This window comes from Urocampus carinirostris, chromosome 13, assembly GCF_059441175.1.
Source record: "Urocampus carinirostris isolate Australia breed hairy pipefish chromosome 13, RoL_Ucar_1.0, whole genome shotgun sequence".
Classification (NCBI taxonomy): domain Eukaryota; kingdom Metazoa; phylum Chordata; class Actinopteri; order Syngnathiformes; family Syngnathidae; genus Urocampus; species Urocampus carinirostris.
This window is the reverse complement of record NC_142361.1, coordinates 28307673-28323182: the sequence shown is the minus strand read 5'-3', so window position 1 is coordinate 28323182 and position 15510 is coordinate 28307673. Positions and strand designations below refer to the sequence as shown.

At 39.0% G+C, this 15510-nt stretch overlaps 1 protein-coding gene and 1 long non-coding RNA gene across 2 annotated transcripts; one reads left to right on the top strand and one right to left on the bottom strand.

The window, feature by feature from the left end:
- Positions 1-2210: 2210 nt before the first annotated feature.
- Positions 2211-15496, bottom strand: cutc (cutC copper transporter homolog (E. coli)). The gene is made up of 9 exons (XM_088351095.1): positions 15228-15496; positions 14602-14680; positions 14409-14468; positions 11042-11251; positions 6054-6089; positions 5814-5947; positions 4261-4288; positions 4067-4172; positions 2211-2762 (listed from the first exon to the last, which is right to left on the bottom strand). The coding sequence occupies exons 2-9, from the start codon at positions 14669-14671 to the stop codon at positions 2651-2653; spliced, it is 756 nt and encodes a 251-aa protein (XP_088207221.1). The 5' UTR covers positions 14672-14680; positions 15228-15496; the 3' UTR covers positions 2211-2650.
- On the top strand, positions 6819-8245 carry LOC148354253 (uncharacterized). The gene is made up of 2 exons (XR_015852565.1): positions 6819-7061; positions 7779-8245. It is a non-coding gene; the product is annotated as an uncharacterized LOC148354253 (long non-coding RNA).
- Positions 15497-15510: the final 14 nt, after the last annotated feature.

Genomic DNA, 15510 nt, shown 5'->3' with positions numbered 1-15510 from the left:
AGCTGAGTCATGATGCACGTGCAGTCTAGCGGGACATGTGCAAAAGAAAAAAACAACAAGTTCACATAATTTACGATATAAAGAGAATGGACGAACAAGTGACGGAGCAAAACAGTGCAAAATGTGTATCATTCAACTTCAAGTGGTCCTGAAAAATGGGATGAAAAAAACATTTAGAGTACTATTGTAGTAGCATATCTAAATGCAAGAAAATTGAAACAAAAAACATCAGAGAAAATATAATCCAAAGCATTTTCCAAACAGATTATTTACAGGTCCTGAGATTGTAACATGGAAACTCTTATAAATTTGTATTAAAGGATTTTGGGGTCAAAATTGCCCCTCCCTCTCAAAAGTTCTGGAAATTAAGGACTAATGTGGAAAACTCTTATCTAATGTGAAAAGAACACTATTATTCCAACAAAAAATCATTTTGCAGAAATATTTTTTAACATGAAACCAACGATAAATTTAGGCTCAATCCCATTTATTCCTCTTGACCCTCCCACTTTGTCTTGTTTTTCTTTGTCCCCCCCTACCACTTATTTGATGAAGGTAACGATTCCTCTAGGAATTAGGAACCGTTTACATCATCACTTTGAGCTTGTTTTGTTGTGACGTAAAGTCCGATGATTTTCTTCCCAATTTTGTTTATTTTACCAACTTGAAAACAGTATCATTGGAATTAGTTCTATTAAAAATGTTATTGTTTAACTTGCAAAATAAATGAGTAGGCCACAAGACAAGTTCTGAGGTTCGCCCTTGTTTGTTCTTCCTCGTCTTTGCTGCAACATCAACTCCTCCGTTACAGTGCTTTTGTTACCTCTGCAGTGCCCTGTATAAGAATGTATGTTCCATAAAACAACACAACATAATACATTGAACTGTTTTTTTCCCTCCCACGATTCCTTCCATCTGTTTGATCATTTCGAAGGGGCTTGGCTAAGGAGAAGCTAGGGCGCTCCTGACTTGACTTTGTGAAACGGGGCTTATTTCTTTAACTCTTCCGACTTACAGAAGGTTTGGACTTTCTTACTTTAATTGTGAACCTGCTTTTCTACAATAAGGAGTAGAATTGAGGGTGATGGGGAGTACTGACATTGAGTCTTTATTGTAAGTTCACAAATTGCATTAAATTCACGATACAATTATTCATACTAGTCTGATGAAATAAATAGAGAATATTTGACTCCTAAGTAATTTTGAACGGTTGTGACTTCCATTTACAAAGATTACAGACATAACTGTCATGATTACCGATTTGAATCACCTGTGCACGCTCATTTGGCGCCAGCCGCTGCGGGCAATCTGATTGGCTCCCCGTCCCTTTTGAAACCCAGTCCTGTCACTCTCCTGTTGTCAGTCCCTCAGCGAACCTCTGTTGTTACAAGGCAAGCATTTTGACCATGACTCCCGCCTGTCCCGTTTTTGCACTCGTTTTTCCACCTGTCCGTTCCTGATCTTCCCGGCTACGACCTGTTTTTTGATTCTGACCATGTCTGCTCTCTCGTCCCGGCTTATGAGCCGTTTTCGATCCCGACCACGTTTTTGTTCTCCTGTCCCGGCTATCGACCTGTTTTTCCGTCCTTGACACCGCCAGCTCCCGCTATGGAAGATCCCCTTCCGTATTCGGATCAATATCCGATTTTTATGAGTGGCTTGCTTCCAGAGTCCAGCGAGCACTGGATCGCGGGCGCTTCCCTTCCTCTTTCTTGCAATAAATCTTGTGGTTAACGTTACGCAATTGGGTCCTGATTCCGTTCTGTTCGTGACAATTACTCAAGTATTAACTATATTATATTCCCTCTGCTTGGCTGTGAGTCTTTTATATGAATGAATCAGCAAACTTAAACATGGGAAACAAGCCCATAATGTTCTCTATAAAGACTTAAACAGTTTCTTTGTCTGTATTTCTTGGGATAGCATACAAAGGTTACCCTTTTATGGTAGTGACAGCTTTTTCATCGAAAGCTTTTGATGAGTCCAGCTGTTCCATTTGTGGTTCCTTTGAGCAGATTTTTTTTTTCTTGTGGGAGTTGAATGAGCAATTTCAAAAATATATTTTATTGAAATAAAACACATTTAGCACACAATTGCAAAACATAATCATCACTTACTAGAGTATAGGCCCCCATAAGTACATATCAGCATCATACTCACCAATATACTAACTAATATTAAAAGATATATAAATACATGTACCAAAAGGGTGTTATACAACATAGCTTTTTATTTGAAATTTTAAAGGTATACAGACCTGAGGTTTTGGTTCATTTTCCAAAATAGGTTTAATACATGAGATTGAATTTCTGACAGAAGAACATCAATCAAATGTCTACATAACTAATGCATATTCAGCCATAAAACTGCTCATTTTCTTCTTGATTATTCATTCCATGAATCAGTTATTATATATAAAAATAACACGACATTCACTGAAGAAAATGTCAATATCCAATTATATCCATGATGTTTCGAAAAATGTATTGTTTTATATTTAATAAAAACAACTTTTACGTCGTAATAAAATTAGTAGTCTGTCATTTGAATGAATGAAAACAGAAACATTTCAACAAGCTCTCACTTTAAAACAAATAAATTACTTCAGTGGTATTTATTCATTCAACAGTCATGATGGTGTAATTTATAATTATAGAATATTTTTGGCTATTGCATTAAAGGCGCGTACTTTGCTCACATCTGCCACTTTCAGGCTGTACTCGGGTGCCATAAGGGAAGCCCCCATTGCCACGCTGCTGTTCCTGTAGGACAAAAACAATTTGTCATAAGTAAAACATGTTGATGATAACAATAACTACATGTGTAAGCTAATCAGAGAAGAAAAACAGTTAAATCTAGGGCGGAATATTTACGAAGCATCCGATGCTTCTGTTGACTCCAGGGGTCAGTTTCATTGAGGAGGTAAAAATCTTATATTTCTTTCGAACTAGAAAGCCAATACAGAGCCCTGGACATGACAAAGGATCCGCGAGAACCCTGACTAATATACTTTCTCACACATACTATTATACTCTCATAAACAAAATAATACGCTTAAACACACATATTACTATAGCTTCAAACATACCAATATACTCTCATTCGTATACTATTCTCCCACATATGGACTTCTATTATTCTATATCACACAGGACTATTCTCTCTCACACTAACTACTATACTCCCCACCTCCACCCCCCTTACAACCAGAGATCTCAAATTTACATGGGAAATCTGAAAGGTTTTATTTTATTTAGGTATTTAGGCGAAAACCTGTGAAAATAAAGTGGACTTTTGATAAATGCTTGTTAGCATTTCTATGTTAAATAAAAGAAGGGAGAACTATGTGACTCAAAAACTCATAGCTGGACAGATAGGGAAGTGAAATCTTGTTTTGCTGAAGGGAGCGAAAATACACTTAAAACATGAAGTTTAATAAGGAAATATCTGCTACCGAGTAGGTTAATCGGAAACACTGTCACTATGGTACCTGGTTGAGATCTCAACTGACCCTCTTTGTGAAGCTGTTATATAGGGTTCATACATCTTTTCATGGCCAAATTCATGTAAATTTTCCATTTTCTCCGATACTTGGCATCTTGGTCTCTTCGCCTGTCCTTTTGAGCACGACGTGTCACATGATAACGCCATACAAACTAATGCCGTTAGTCATGAGGGAAGAAGAAACGTAATGGCAAAGTAAAGCCACTACAGCAGGTTTGTCGGCGTCCTTTTTAAGCAGACTTGATTTATTTCTCTTCATTTAATGTGTGGTCTATCGAGTCAGAACGCTGGGAAACATGGCAACAATTTCAAGCACTTACAAGCACTTCACCCAAAATTCAGACTCTTTTCAAACCTTGAAAACGCAAAATTAAAATGCAAAAACTTTTAAGGCTTTTAAGCACCCGTACGAACCTGTGTTATAATTACTCTCCTGTGTAAAACAGAAAAGAAAATCGGCATTTCCCTCATTTAAAAGTAAAAACACTCAGGGTCCTCACTAAACCTCCTTAGTGAAATGGACCCCAGAACGATTGTCTACATTTTTGGAAAACAAACATACCTGAATTTCATGGCAGATTCTCTGCTGGAGCGAGCAGAGCAGTGGAACTCTTGAGCACCCGATCCCTCTAAAATTCTCTGCAGATTTTTCTCAGTAATGCCTCCGCCTGAATACAGAGAGAGATTTTTAAGCTGAAAATTGGTTTGATATTCTTATACTTGCTCATTTAAGCTCTATTTTAAAAACACACTAACCTGGCATGATGATAATTCTACCTTTAGCCTGGAGGAGTAAATGTATGAATGTTAAAACACAGTTCTGGTACAGGAAAACATCAGTGTTTTTCAATTTGTAGGTATGCAAAATAATTATGATAGATATAGGATCAATAACTAAATATGGAGTAACGGTTATCGCCCCCCCCCCCAAAAAAAAAATAATAATAAAAAAACACCTGGTACAGTGAATACTCATTTGATACCATGCTATAAAATTCAATCAGCTGACACTGCTTGTAAGACAAATTCTAATGATTTATGTGTCTCAGTTTGTTTTCATTAACTATAGAAAATGAAGTATAGGCATTAAGAGAACTGGGCTATAATCAGTTGCATGGCATAAGAAAAATCAGCATTTGTATATAGTTTTTAATGTATTATAGCTACTAAAAAACACAGGTAGGGTAATGTAGTGTCGTACAGTATATACACATCATGAACACACGCATAGTCATATGCATTTCCCGCATAATTTCAATATCAGTGTTATAGTGCTCATAACAAAATAATTATTATTCACAAACAAATTTATTATTGATCATTTGATAAAGTCAAGCTCTAGTGTCTCCAAAACTGCTTTTCCCGGTAATAATACTGTACAGACGCTCCCCTACTTACAACCATCCGACTTACGTAAAACGGTAGATACGAACATTTTTTGGGGTGTCAAAAAATATCCGGACATTTCTGTAAGTTAGATTTTGTATTGTGTACACCTTTTTTCCGAGTACAGGGCATTACTGTAGTGCTTCTTTCTGCCGCTAGCGGTGTGTGGCGCTGTGAGAGGTCACCCAGCATCCACCCGGAAGTAAAGAAAATCCGCTTCCTCTTTCTAGTTTGTATGTAAACATACAGTGCTACGTGTACTGAATCTCCAGCGCGCTCAGAACTTTAACGTTTTTAATGATTAATATCTCGTGCATCCATTCAATATTGTTGGCATAAAGTGTTAAGAAGAGGCGAGCAGTTTCTCTTGAAACAAAAGAGGAATAAGAAAGCTTGTTGCGGTTGAGAAAAAGGTCGGAACGTTGTTTTTTCGTCCACTTTTTACCACGGAGGAGGACCTCTTGAAGTTCATCTTCCAAAAGTAAGTTAAACTCAACTTTATTTATCTTTATAGAGCATATTATTTTATTAAATGTTTATTTTTTAATACAAAAAAATACAGGTTACTTATACAAGCCTTAAACATACTTAAATAAACCTTAAACAAACAATATATAGATAGCATTGTAGCAACTTACAAACAAATTCAACTTACTCGCGTTCACAAGTGGGGAAGCGTCTGTTCTTGTAAACAAATAAATAATAATAAAAATAGCAGTTTTTTTTCCTAGAAATAACATGTAGTTAAGAAAAATAGTTATTGGGGATTGTATAGATCTTCAGAAGCAGAAATTCATTGGCTATTGGTAAGGGAAACAGTTATTGTGCATCCCTAATAATGTTTGTTTTATTCAGTAACTACTATGATAATTATTATCCTGTAAATTACGCTTCGTTCCACTATTAACAATATTCAAATCTACCTGCTCTACGAGGCGTTTAATGAGCGGGAGACCTTCCAATGCAGAGCTGTCGCAGCCACTGGTCAGTACGCGCTGAAAACCTAACGACACCAGCGCCTCTAAGGCGATGGATGCATGGTGGACCATGTCAAATGCTAGGGAAATAAACATTTTTAAAAAGGTGAATCAATTTTTTATTTCAGTTCCTTTTTGAGAAAAGATTGATCTATTGGCGGTTGAAACGAGTTTTTGATGCAGTACCTCGGTGAAAGGTGACAGGCAATGGACGAGCAGCAGCTAGAGGGGGAACAAACAGGAAAAAGTAGATTTATACTATTGTATTAACAGAATTTGTAAAGACAAGTCATGTTTATTTGTAAAGACCTTTATCACAAGGAGTCTCAAAGGGTTGCACGGACCACAGATTATTATGACACCATTCCCTGACCCAAAACCTACACGAGGGCAAGGAAAAACTCAAAACTTCAACATGAGGTAAATGAAGAAACCTTGAGAAGTAAAGTAGCGCTGTACTGTATTGTGATGCACTTTATAAGTACGACTTCCTCTCTGTTTTTTGTGCTCTATATAATACACTAATTAATTTTAAGGTCGTCATTACGTATATACTTGGATTATAAACATTTCCCAGACTGTTTGCAATTTAGGGCAGCACGGCGGCGCAGTGGTTAGCGCGTGTGCGGCACAGTTCTGAGGTCATGAGATCGAACCACCTGTGTGGAGTTTGCATGTTCTCCCTGTGCTTGCGTGGGTTTCCTGCGGGCACTCCGGTTTCCTCCCATATTCCAAAAACATGCATGTCAGGTTAATTGGCCGGTCCAAATTGTCCCGAGGTGTGAATGAGTGAGCGAATTGTCTGTCTCTGTGTGCCCTGCGACTGGCAACCAGTTCAGGGTGTCCCCTGCCCACTGCCTGAAGATAGCTGGGATGGGCTCCAGCACCCCCGCGACCCTACTGAGGATAAGCCGTGCAGATAATGGATGGATGGATGGATTCACAATCTAAGGCTGAGTCCCATTCTTCGCACTTTCACTCGCTATGTGCCCTAGTCACTCGGTTTGCGCGTTCACGTGAAAATGGGGTGTGTCCCGATACTCTCAAGACCGAGGCAGAAGTGCCCTCAAACCATGTCGTAACCACTTCAAGACCGAGGGGGCTCTCGACCTCACTTGGCAGCGAAGTGACTACCCAGAAGGCTTTGCGAATTCTCAATATCAACAAACATGCCCGGAAAGGAACCGCACAAATGTAAGTAGTTTTCCACAACCGCGCATCTATTTGCAACGAAATGTATTGAGATATCTTAGTTAGACATAAATGCAATAGAAAATCGTATTTTCGCGTTAAAACATGAACATTGCAAAATCGCTACTTTAGGAAGTGCACAAGTCTACCGAGGGAGCTGCCCAAAAAAAATCTTCACGCTACAAACTGTAAAGTAGGATAACTGTGCAGAAAACCACGGTTCAGCCCATCCCTGTTTGTATCTTAAACGAGTCGTGCTTTTTACATCTACATGCCCAGTCGCTAAAGGAGCATAGTCACAATTTCGGCTGTCGTGTTTTATTTACAATATGATTATTTCATGTGAGATCAGAATGCATTTGTTTTCATTATGCATTATGAGTAATGTCTCCGAATTTCACGTGGAAATACAGTTGAAACAAATTACTATCACACAGTCCACTGCCTTCTCTGTAAACACATATTAAGTAAACTAATTACCTTCTCAAAATGTTGTCCAAATGTGGAGACAATTCTAAAGCATATGTGATGCTGGCCAATAGAAGGCTCTTACAGCCATAAGAATAACATGTCAATTTTGTGTATCTATTCACTATCAAATAATTATCCAGAACACATCCTATAATTTCTCACATCAACTTGTTGAGCATCCTATACACAGTTGTTTTTGTGCAATACACAAGCATTAAGTAATTCTTGTTTTTTCCACCCAACCTAAAGGCCAATGTAGAACGTCCCGTGGAAGAGCTGGCCACCATCACAGCTACCACGCCATCCACACCAACGGGCACGTCGTTGGCATCTTCTAATCCGGCGCCAAACCCCAAATCACCCAGAAAAAAAAGGAAGCACGATACACTCCTTGACTTTTTGAAAGCGGAGTCTGCCGGAGTGAGGAAAAGGCTCGAGGAAACTGTGGCCAAAACTGAGCGGTTCCCGTCCTTTTTGGGAAGCTCGTGGACAAATTTCCAGAACAGTGACATCCCTGCAATGTTTCCCTTTGTTTTATAAAAGGAAAATATTTTATTTTATTAAGAACTCAATGAACTTCCAGTTTGTGTTTTCCAGCTTTATGGAAGTATTGGTATATTTTTGTTACAATTTGTGACATATTATTTATTTACTATTATGTATTTCGGCCCAATGTGATTTTGTTTTTCTGAAAGTAAACTATTATTTCAACTGGAGTGATTTGTAGTTGTTTTCTGTCCAACAGTCACATAGTTCACACACAGTATCTCACATCATTATGAAATAAACCACCAAGGTGTTACTCAAAATAAAGATGTTTATTGAATAGTAATGCAGAAAACCACGGAATGCAAATGTGGGTCTGACTTCCAAAGCCTAAAACATGGCTTTTGGGCAATTTATTCCATATTAACTGTGGACAATTCTGTGTATGGTGGACCTGGGAACCCTGAAGACCCGTGACACCACACGGTGGGACAGACCGTGGGCCAGCCAGTACACGTAGATCAGGACCTCCAGCCATGGCCCTGTTCCCTCTTTAGCAGCTCCTGCAGGGCCCACATGACCTTTTTGCTCAACCTTAAGTCCTGAATGAGTTTTGACTTCACATCGAACCATAAGCACAGGATGGGAACATTCCTGTCCAACCTGTCCACGCTTATGGGACAGCCACTCTGGAACACAATAGATAACAAACAATTTAGACATAAATGTGGGCATAGATGATGTAAGCATCATGAAAAAAATGTTGAAATTACCTTTTTTATATCCAATGACAACTCTTTTGAATTAAATTCCTTATGAACTAAGGTTTTTGGGTCGTACAGGGAAGTTTGGTGACGATATTATGTCAGCTTAAGGGTCAGGTGGACTGTTCTTGTGTGTGTTTACTTTTCATCATGTCACACACTAAAGACCCCTACTATATGTCATAAAATGGCATTAAGATACTAATAAGTAGATTGCCATTTATGTCTACACAAACATAAGGTATTATGTGAACGTGCATTGTATGTTAACTTTTTACTGTATTTGACCGAACGGGTCATTTTTTTTAATGAGTGTACGTACCTTGTAAAGATGAATCAGCACTACATAGCGCCGAAGCTGTCTTCAGTATAGCACATTTCTCCCCCGTTGATTGGAGACACGGAAAAGATGATGAGCTTTCAGGCAATCGGTAATAACACAGCTGTAGCGGGCATTTTTAACGTTGCACGAACTCTCCAACTGACACACCACAGGTTGAGACTCAAGTTGTTTACATGTGACGTAGACCAATACGTCACTGAGGTCTACAGCCAATTAATATTACCGCCATCTCCTGGACAGGGGTGGAACCTTGCAAGTCTTGTCCAAACCGTCTCCACTTTGCACTCAACTCGCGGAGGGCACTCCTCTATCGAGGGACCTCACTGGAGGGTTCTCAGGGCCGAGTGAGAGAAATGGGATTGGGCCTAAGTATACAGGACAGTCTCACAAATTTAGAATATTGTGCTTTTTTTTTAATGAACGAATAAAAAAAAATGTAAGTACGTGTTTTGTAGTAATGACCCCCTATTTTAAAAATGAAGAGCCATAGAACACAATTCTATTGCGACACAGATGACACTCGAATATATTTATATGGAGTAATCAGTACCACTAAACTGTGGAAATTTCGAGGCTGGCCTTACTGAGATAAAAAGATGGTTGTCACTCTATTTCTTGTGCCACAATCCTGACCGAAATATTAGTTATTAGCCCATCTAAATGCTGTGACTTGTTCTCAAAAACTGCTCTGAATATTGACAAATGTAATATCACCCAGAGTGACTCAGTCAAAAATGTAGGTGTCATATTTGATCCCAATCCGTCCTTCCAAACATACGTTAAGAATATTACTGAAACAGCTTTTTTCCATCTTTGTAACTAACATACATTTGACCTATGCTGTCCCAGTCGGATGCAGAGATGATAATTTCTGAGTTTGTTACCTCCTTTCTAGATTATTGTAATGTACGGCTCTCCTGTCTCCCGAAGTCCAAAATAAAGAGCCGGTATAAAATGCTGCGAGGCTTTAAACTACGACGAGAAAAGTTGATCACATTACCCCAATTTTAGCTAATCTGCATTGGCTCACTATTAGGTTAAGATGTGATTTTAAGGTTCTGTTGGTAGTATACAATATCATGCATGGACTTGCTCCCTCTTATCTTTCAGATTTAATTCCCCCCTATGTTCTTGTCCGGATTCTTCGCTCTGAAAATGCTGGTATACTAGTGATCCCAAGAGCCAAGAAGAGATCCGCCCGCAGGTTCGGGAGCATTCTCCATTCGGGCCCCGGTGCTGTAGAATGCTCCTCCCACTGAGATTCGATTTGCAACTTCAGTTGAACTGTTTAAATCTAGGCTTAAAACACACTTATATTCTATATCTTATGAATGACCTATATTTTATGTTGACAATATCTGTGTATTATTTTTTATTATTGTCCATTTCAGGCTGATCATCCTGAAGGGGGATTACCTCATGTGCGGTCCCTTCTCAAAGTTTCTTCATTTTCCTCATGTTGAGGTTTTGGGGTTTTTCCTTACCCTCATTGAGGTTTTAGATCAGGGGATGGTGTAATAATAGTCTGTAGTTTGCAATAGTCTGTGGTCTGTGCAGCTCTTTGAGACTCCTTGTGATTAAGGGCTATACAAATAAACATGACTTGAATTGACAATTGTGGATTTTGGCACTCATAAGCTTCCACGGCACCAGAGGTGTAATTTTGGGCTTTTAAGTTTGCGTATTCAAACTGTATTTCTAATGGTTGTTTTTAATGAATTGCATTTTGACACTCTTAGGCTTCCAAAAAAGGGAAAGTGATAGCGTGTGCTCTATTTGTTTGTGGATGCAAATCATACAGGGAAATTTGTTTCTTACATAATTTTAAACAGAAATGTAGATATACATGCTTTGAAAAAGTGCAATATTATTTGCTTTTGTTACTGAAATTATAATATAAATTGACAAGCTTTCAGTACCTAGAAAGTCCATACAAAGCTCCGCGTCCACCCGACCGTCTTCCGTTAAAGCTCCCAGGACAAATCCGTCAGCTCCGTGGTTTTTCATCAGCTCCATGTCTTTCTTCATCACTTCTACGTCCCAGTCCGAGTACAGAAAGTCGCCACCGCGAGGACGAATCATCACATATACTGGGATTTTCACACATCGTTTAACGATCTGCAGCAGGCCTGGGGACAAAATAATACGAGCATTAAATCGGGGTTCTCAAATTACAATGTCAAAAATCTCACAATGAAAAGAAGTCTTTGTTGCATGTCCATTCTGGAGTGCCCATTCTAATCTCCTTGTAAATATTTCACTATGGAATTACCTAAGACAATAGAGATGATTGCAACAAATCATTTTGCGTCCTGGCATGTTCAGAACGGTTCATGTTAAAAGTTCAATTTGTGTTCAGAAAGTTACACATTTGATTAGTAAATATTTATACTTACATATTCAATTTATTAAAGGGACAGTGTGTATTATTGGGCATTAGATATCACTGTATTGTGTCATGCAACTGAAAACTGGTGCTAAAAGCACAAGGAAGAAAACAAACAACAGGGATTTAAAATGGCCAAAACCAGTGTTGGAATAATGCCTTTATAAATAATGCCGTTCCGTAATGGCGTTATTTATTTTTCAGTAGCGAAGTAACCTAACCAATTATTTGTTTCTGCCGTTACTGACGGTCAAAAGCCGTACGTTACTAAGTCTAGTAGAAATCAACCTAGATAAGCAGGAAATCCTCAGTAAGCCTTTTGGCATACAGTATCTATTCACCAACAACACGCTAACGTGAACTCTCTTATTCAACCTAACACAGTGCCATCAACAATTACAAAAAAAATAAAGTGTGCGTAATGACATCAAACAATGGAGAACGTCCTACCGTAATATCACGAGTAGGAAGGCTATTCAAGTCACAATACTTAACATGCGATTTAGGGAAACTAGCGTAGGATTATTTCTCAGTGGTTCCTAAGTCTTTCAACACCAATTGTTACAAAATTACTGCTATCTTCTCACAAAGAGATGTCTTGTCAACTATCAGAGAGAGGGATAAAGAGAGCAGAGGGAGTGTGAGAGGTAGGGAGACGGATTTGAGAGTCAATTTATTTTGTTTTACTGTTGACTGTTGTGAACAAAATGTTTGAAGTGCAGTTGCAGATTTCTACTTGACCAGTTGTCTTATGTTGTGAGAGTTTGATTTATTTATTTTACAGGGAGGTGTTAAACACAGATTATGTTGTTGAATTATGTACTTTTATTGTGTGAAAATCTTTACTTGAGCAGATTGTGATTCATTCTATAGAGTGAAACTCAAATCATATTGTTTTACAATTGACTTTTGTTGTAAAAAATTACTTGAAGTATATCTACTTGACGAGTTGCCTCATGTTGTGATAATTAGATTTAATATATTAAACTCACTTTATATTATTTACTGCTGATCGCTAATTCATTGTATTGTTTACCGCTTATTTTGGTTGCACTTCAAGTGTAGGATAAGTCCGTTGCTGGTGAGGTGCAATAAATATAACGAGGTTCTATAATCCTACTACCTGTCTATTCTCTATTCTACTGACTCAAAGACTGCTCAATTACAAATTATTTGACATCCAACAACCATTTTTGAAAGTAACGGAAATAGTATCTTTCCCTGGTAACTAGTTACTTTTACGATAGAGTAACTCAGTTACTAACTCAGTTACTTTTTGGAAGAAGTAGTGAAGTAGTTTTATTTCAATTCAGTTATATTTAAACCATATATTTGGGTTGAGTGAACAATAGAAAATTGCCATTGTTTTTGTATGAACTTTTTTAAAGTGAAATTAGGCCACTTCTGTTCAAAAGGAAAATACTGATGGTTCCCGAAAAATACCCTCCCCCGAATTTATTGTGTATGTTGTGTGAAAATATAGTCTATCCGATCATATTGAAATATATTTTTTTGGGCTTTGGTAGATTGAATTCGGTTCTCTATAAGGTTCACGGATCCCTTAATGGCATGGGTCGTAGGGGCACCGATGAGGACGCAACTCTGGACAGCCTTCTGCACTGTTGACGGTCCCTGGCCTTTTTATGGGTCGTGGCAAAGTTGGCACCAGTCCATTCCTTAATGTTGTTGGCCCAGTTCTTTTTTGGCCTTCCTCTCCTCCTGCCCCATTGGGCTGTGCCCTGGAGAATTCTGCGAAGTTTTTCCATCTGGTCTAACATAGATCCAAAAGGTCCCAAGAGTGTCTTTCCATCTCGTAGATGAGTTCTTTCAACTTTCTTTGTTGGTTCAAGGTGCGGACGTTCCATGTGGCAGTTGTAAAGGTGTTCCTATCACACAATCTAGGTGGCCTCTGACCAGTCACTCACTTATCACCTCCGACCTGGTAGTTAGCGGAAGGTGCAGTCCTTTCTGACCCGGGCGATGACGGAGCCGGTACCAAGAGTGAGTTGTTGTTCATCATGTAGTGTGTCTTGGGCAAGTACAGCCTGGCGGCGCCCATCCCTTTCTGGACTGTTTTTTGGGATTGGGGTTTCCTCCCCCACATGAGATATTGGTTTGTAGCCATTTTTTTAATTTGGCCCTCTGTCCATTTGACTTTGACTGAACTAAATAATATACACTGTCCGTTTGTCATTTGCTTTTTTATTATTTAATTTTATTTTTAAATGTAAATGGTCTGCATTTATAGAGCGCTTTTCAAGTCAATGAAGACCTCCCAAAGCGCTTTACAATGTGCTTCACTCTTACCCATTCACACTCACTCACTCACTGATAGCAGTGTCAGCCATGCAAGGCAGCTACCTGCTTATCGGGGGCATTGTGGATTTGGTGTCTTCCCCAAGAATACAAAAATATTTTGCGACGTTAACACATCTCCTGGAGCACTGTGCTAACAATAATCTCAAAATGAAGAGAGCATAAAACCACTGCAAACCTAGTAAGACCTGGTCCACACAAGGAGAAAACTAATCAAAGATGCAACCAAGTGGCTCATGAGAGGGTTTAAAACTAACAATATAAAGATGTTAGAATTACCAAGCCAAAGTCCAGACCTCAATCCTAGAGAGCATTTGTGGAAGGAACAAAAAATGTTGTGCACAAACAATCACCATCAAACCCTAAGGAACTTGAACTGTTTTGTAAGGAAGGGTGGGAAATATTTCCGTTTGAAGATGTGCAAAACCTATATTTTACTGATGCATTTATTTTCAATTCTTACTATGTTTTAATTTGTTATTTTCGTGTCTGAAAAACACCAACTATTTAAAGCAGAGGGTTGAGTTTTGAGATCCCAACATTAGTCAAATAAGGAGCTGGGAGAACATGATCAGTTTGCTCACCAAGACTCGGAGTCAGCCCTCCTTCCATAAGACTTGAACACAACTCGAGACGGCCAGCCCCTGTGAGAAAACATAAGTCAAAATGTACTCAAACGAGCTCTTCAATCCATTCCCTGTCAAATATAGCTCATGTTTTCAGTTCTTTTAGTATACTCGCCGCGTGATTCCTACAAAGTGCACAACAATGACCTACCTCCTCGCTCCGCATTGACAGCAGACTCCACCGAGTCCACACACACCTCCAATAGAAACCCCTCCGCCATAACGATCTGGACTCACAAACGCATGAAGACAATTGTAATTTTTTACCTCCGTTATGACATCTTGAGTAATGGAAAAAAAGGCAACCTGAGGCGTGTTCAGGAGAGTGAGCGATTGCTATCGCTAGCTATCGCTAGCTTCTGAACGGCCAATGATTATTGAGCGCTCGCGTGCCCGAGTAATCACGGGAGAAAGACCGCTTACTTTGATTTCCAACATGGCGTCGACAGTGCAGAAGATGGAGGATCTCACCCTGACGAGTGCTGTTGGCGATGTAATATATCGTCTTACATTGCCTGGTAATGTTTGTGAACAATGCAAGACAGGTATGACCCTTCCACTGCGTTTAGGATAACCTTAACTGTGTCAATATGCGAACTGTCGCTCATATAAGCCAACTCGCTCAAAGCAAGCTGTAGAACGAAATCCATTGTACTGTCGTCGGCCATTTTGGATCAGTAAGGCAATCACAGTGAGCGATTACAAAACGTTCAGCAGTGCGCGGCAAGCGATTAACAAGCGACTACATGTCTGATTACTCTCCTGAACACGCCTCTGTTAAGAGCACATTAGTGTTGTTTATGGTACAGTGTAGCTAATATTTACGAATGTGTGTTCGCCTTTTGGGGAACGTTGGGTGATATACACCTACACAGTTAGGCGTGAGGCAGACGGGAACAAGCCCAAGCCTCCAACTTAACCGCTCTTTCGGAGTACGCTGTGATACAAAAACAACTAACCCAAGCACATGGTGTGTGTATTTTTATACTGAAAAAAGAAAAAAATGTATTTTTACAATATTGAATGCAATATGTGATATGATTTTCACACATAAATGTTT

Bases quoted from the DNA above. Each gene is read 5' to 3' on its own strand.
- cutc (XM_088351095.1), bottom strand. From the start codon at position 14,671: ATGGCGGAGGGGTTTCTATTGGAGGTGTGTGTGGACTCGGTGGAGTCT. The intron at 14,469-14,601 runs GTAGGTCATTGT...GTTTTCTCACAG, and splicing joins TGTCAATGCGGAGCGAGGAG to GGGCTGGCCGTCTCGAGTTG. The intron at 4,289-5,813 runs GTAGATTTGAAT...TTACTCCTCCAG, and splicing joins TTAAACGCCTCGTAGAGCAG to GCTAAAGGTAGAATTATCAT.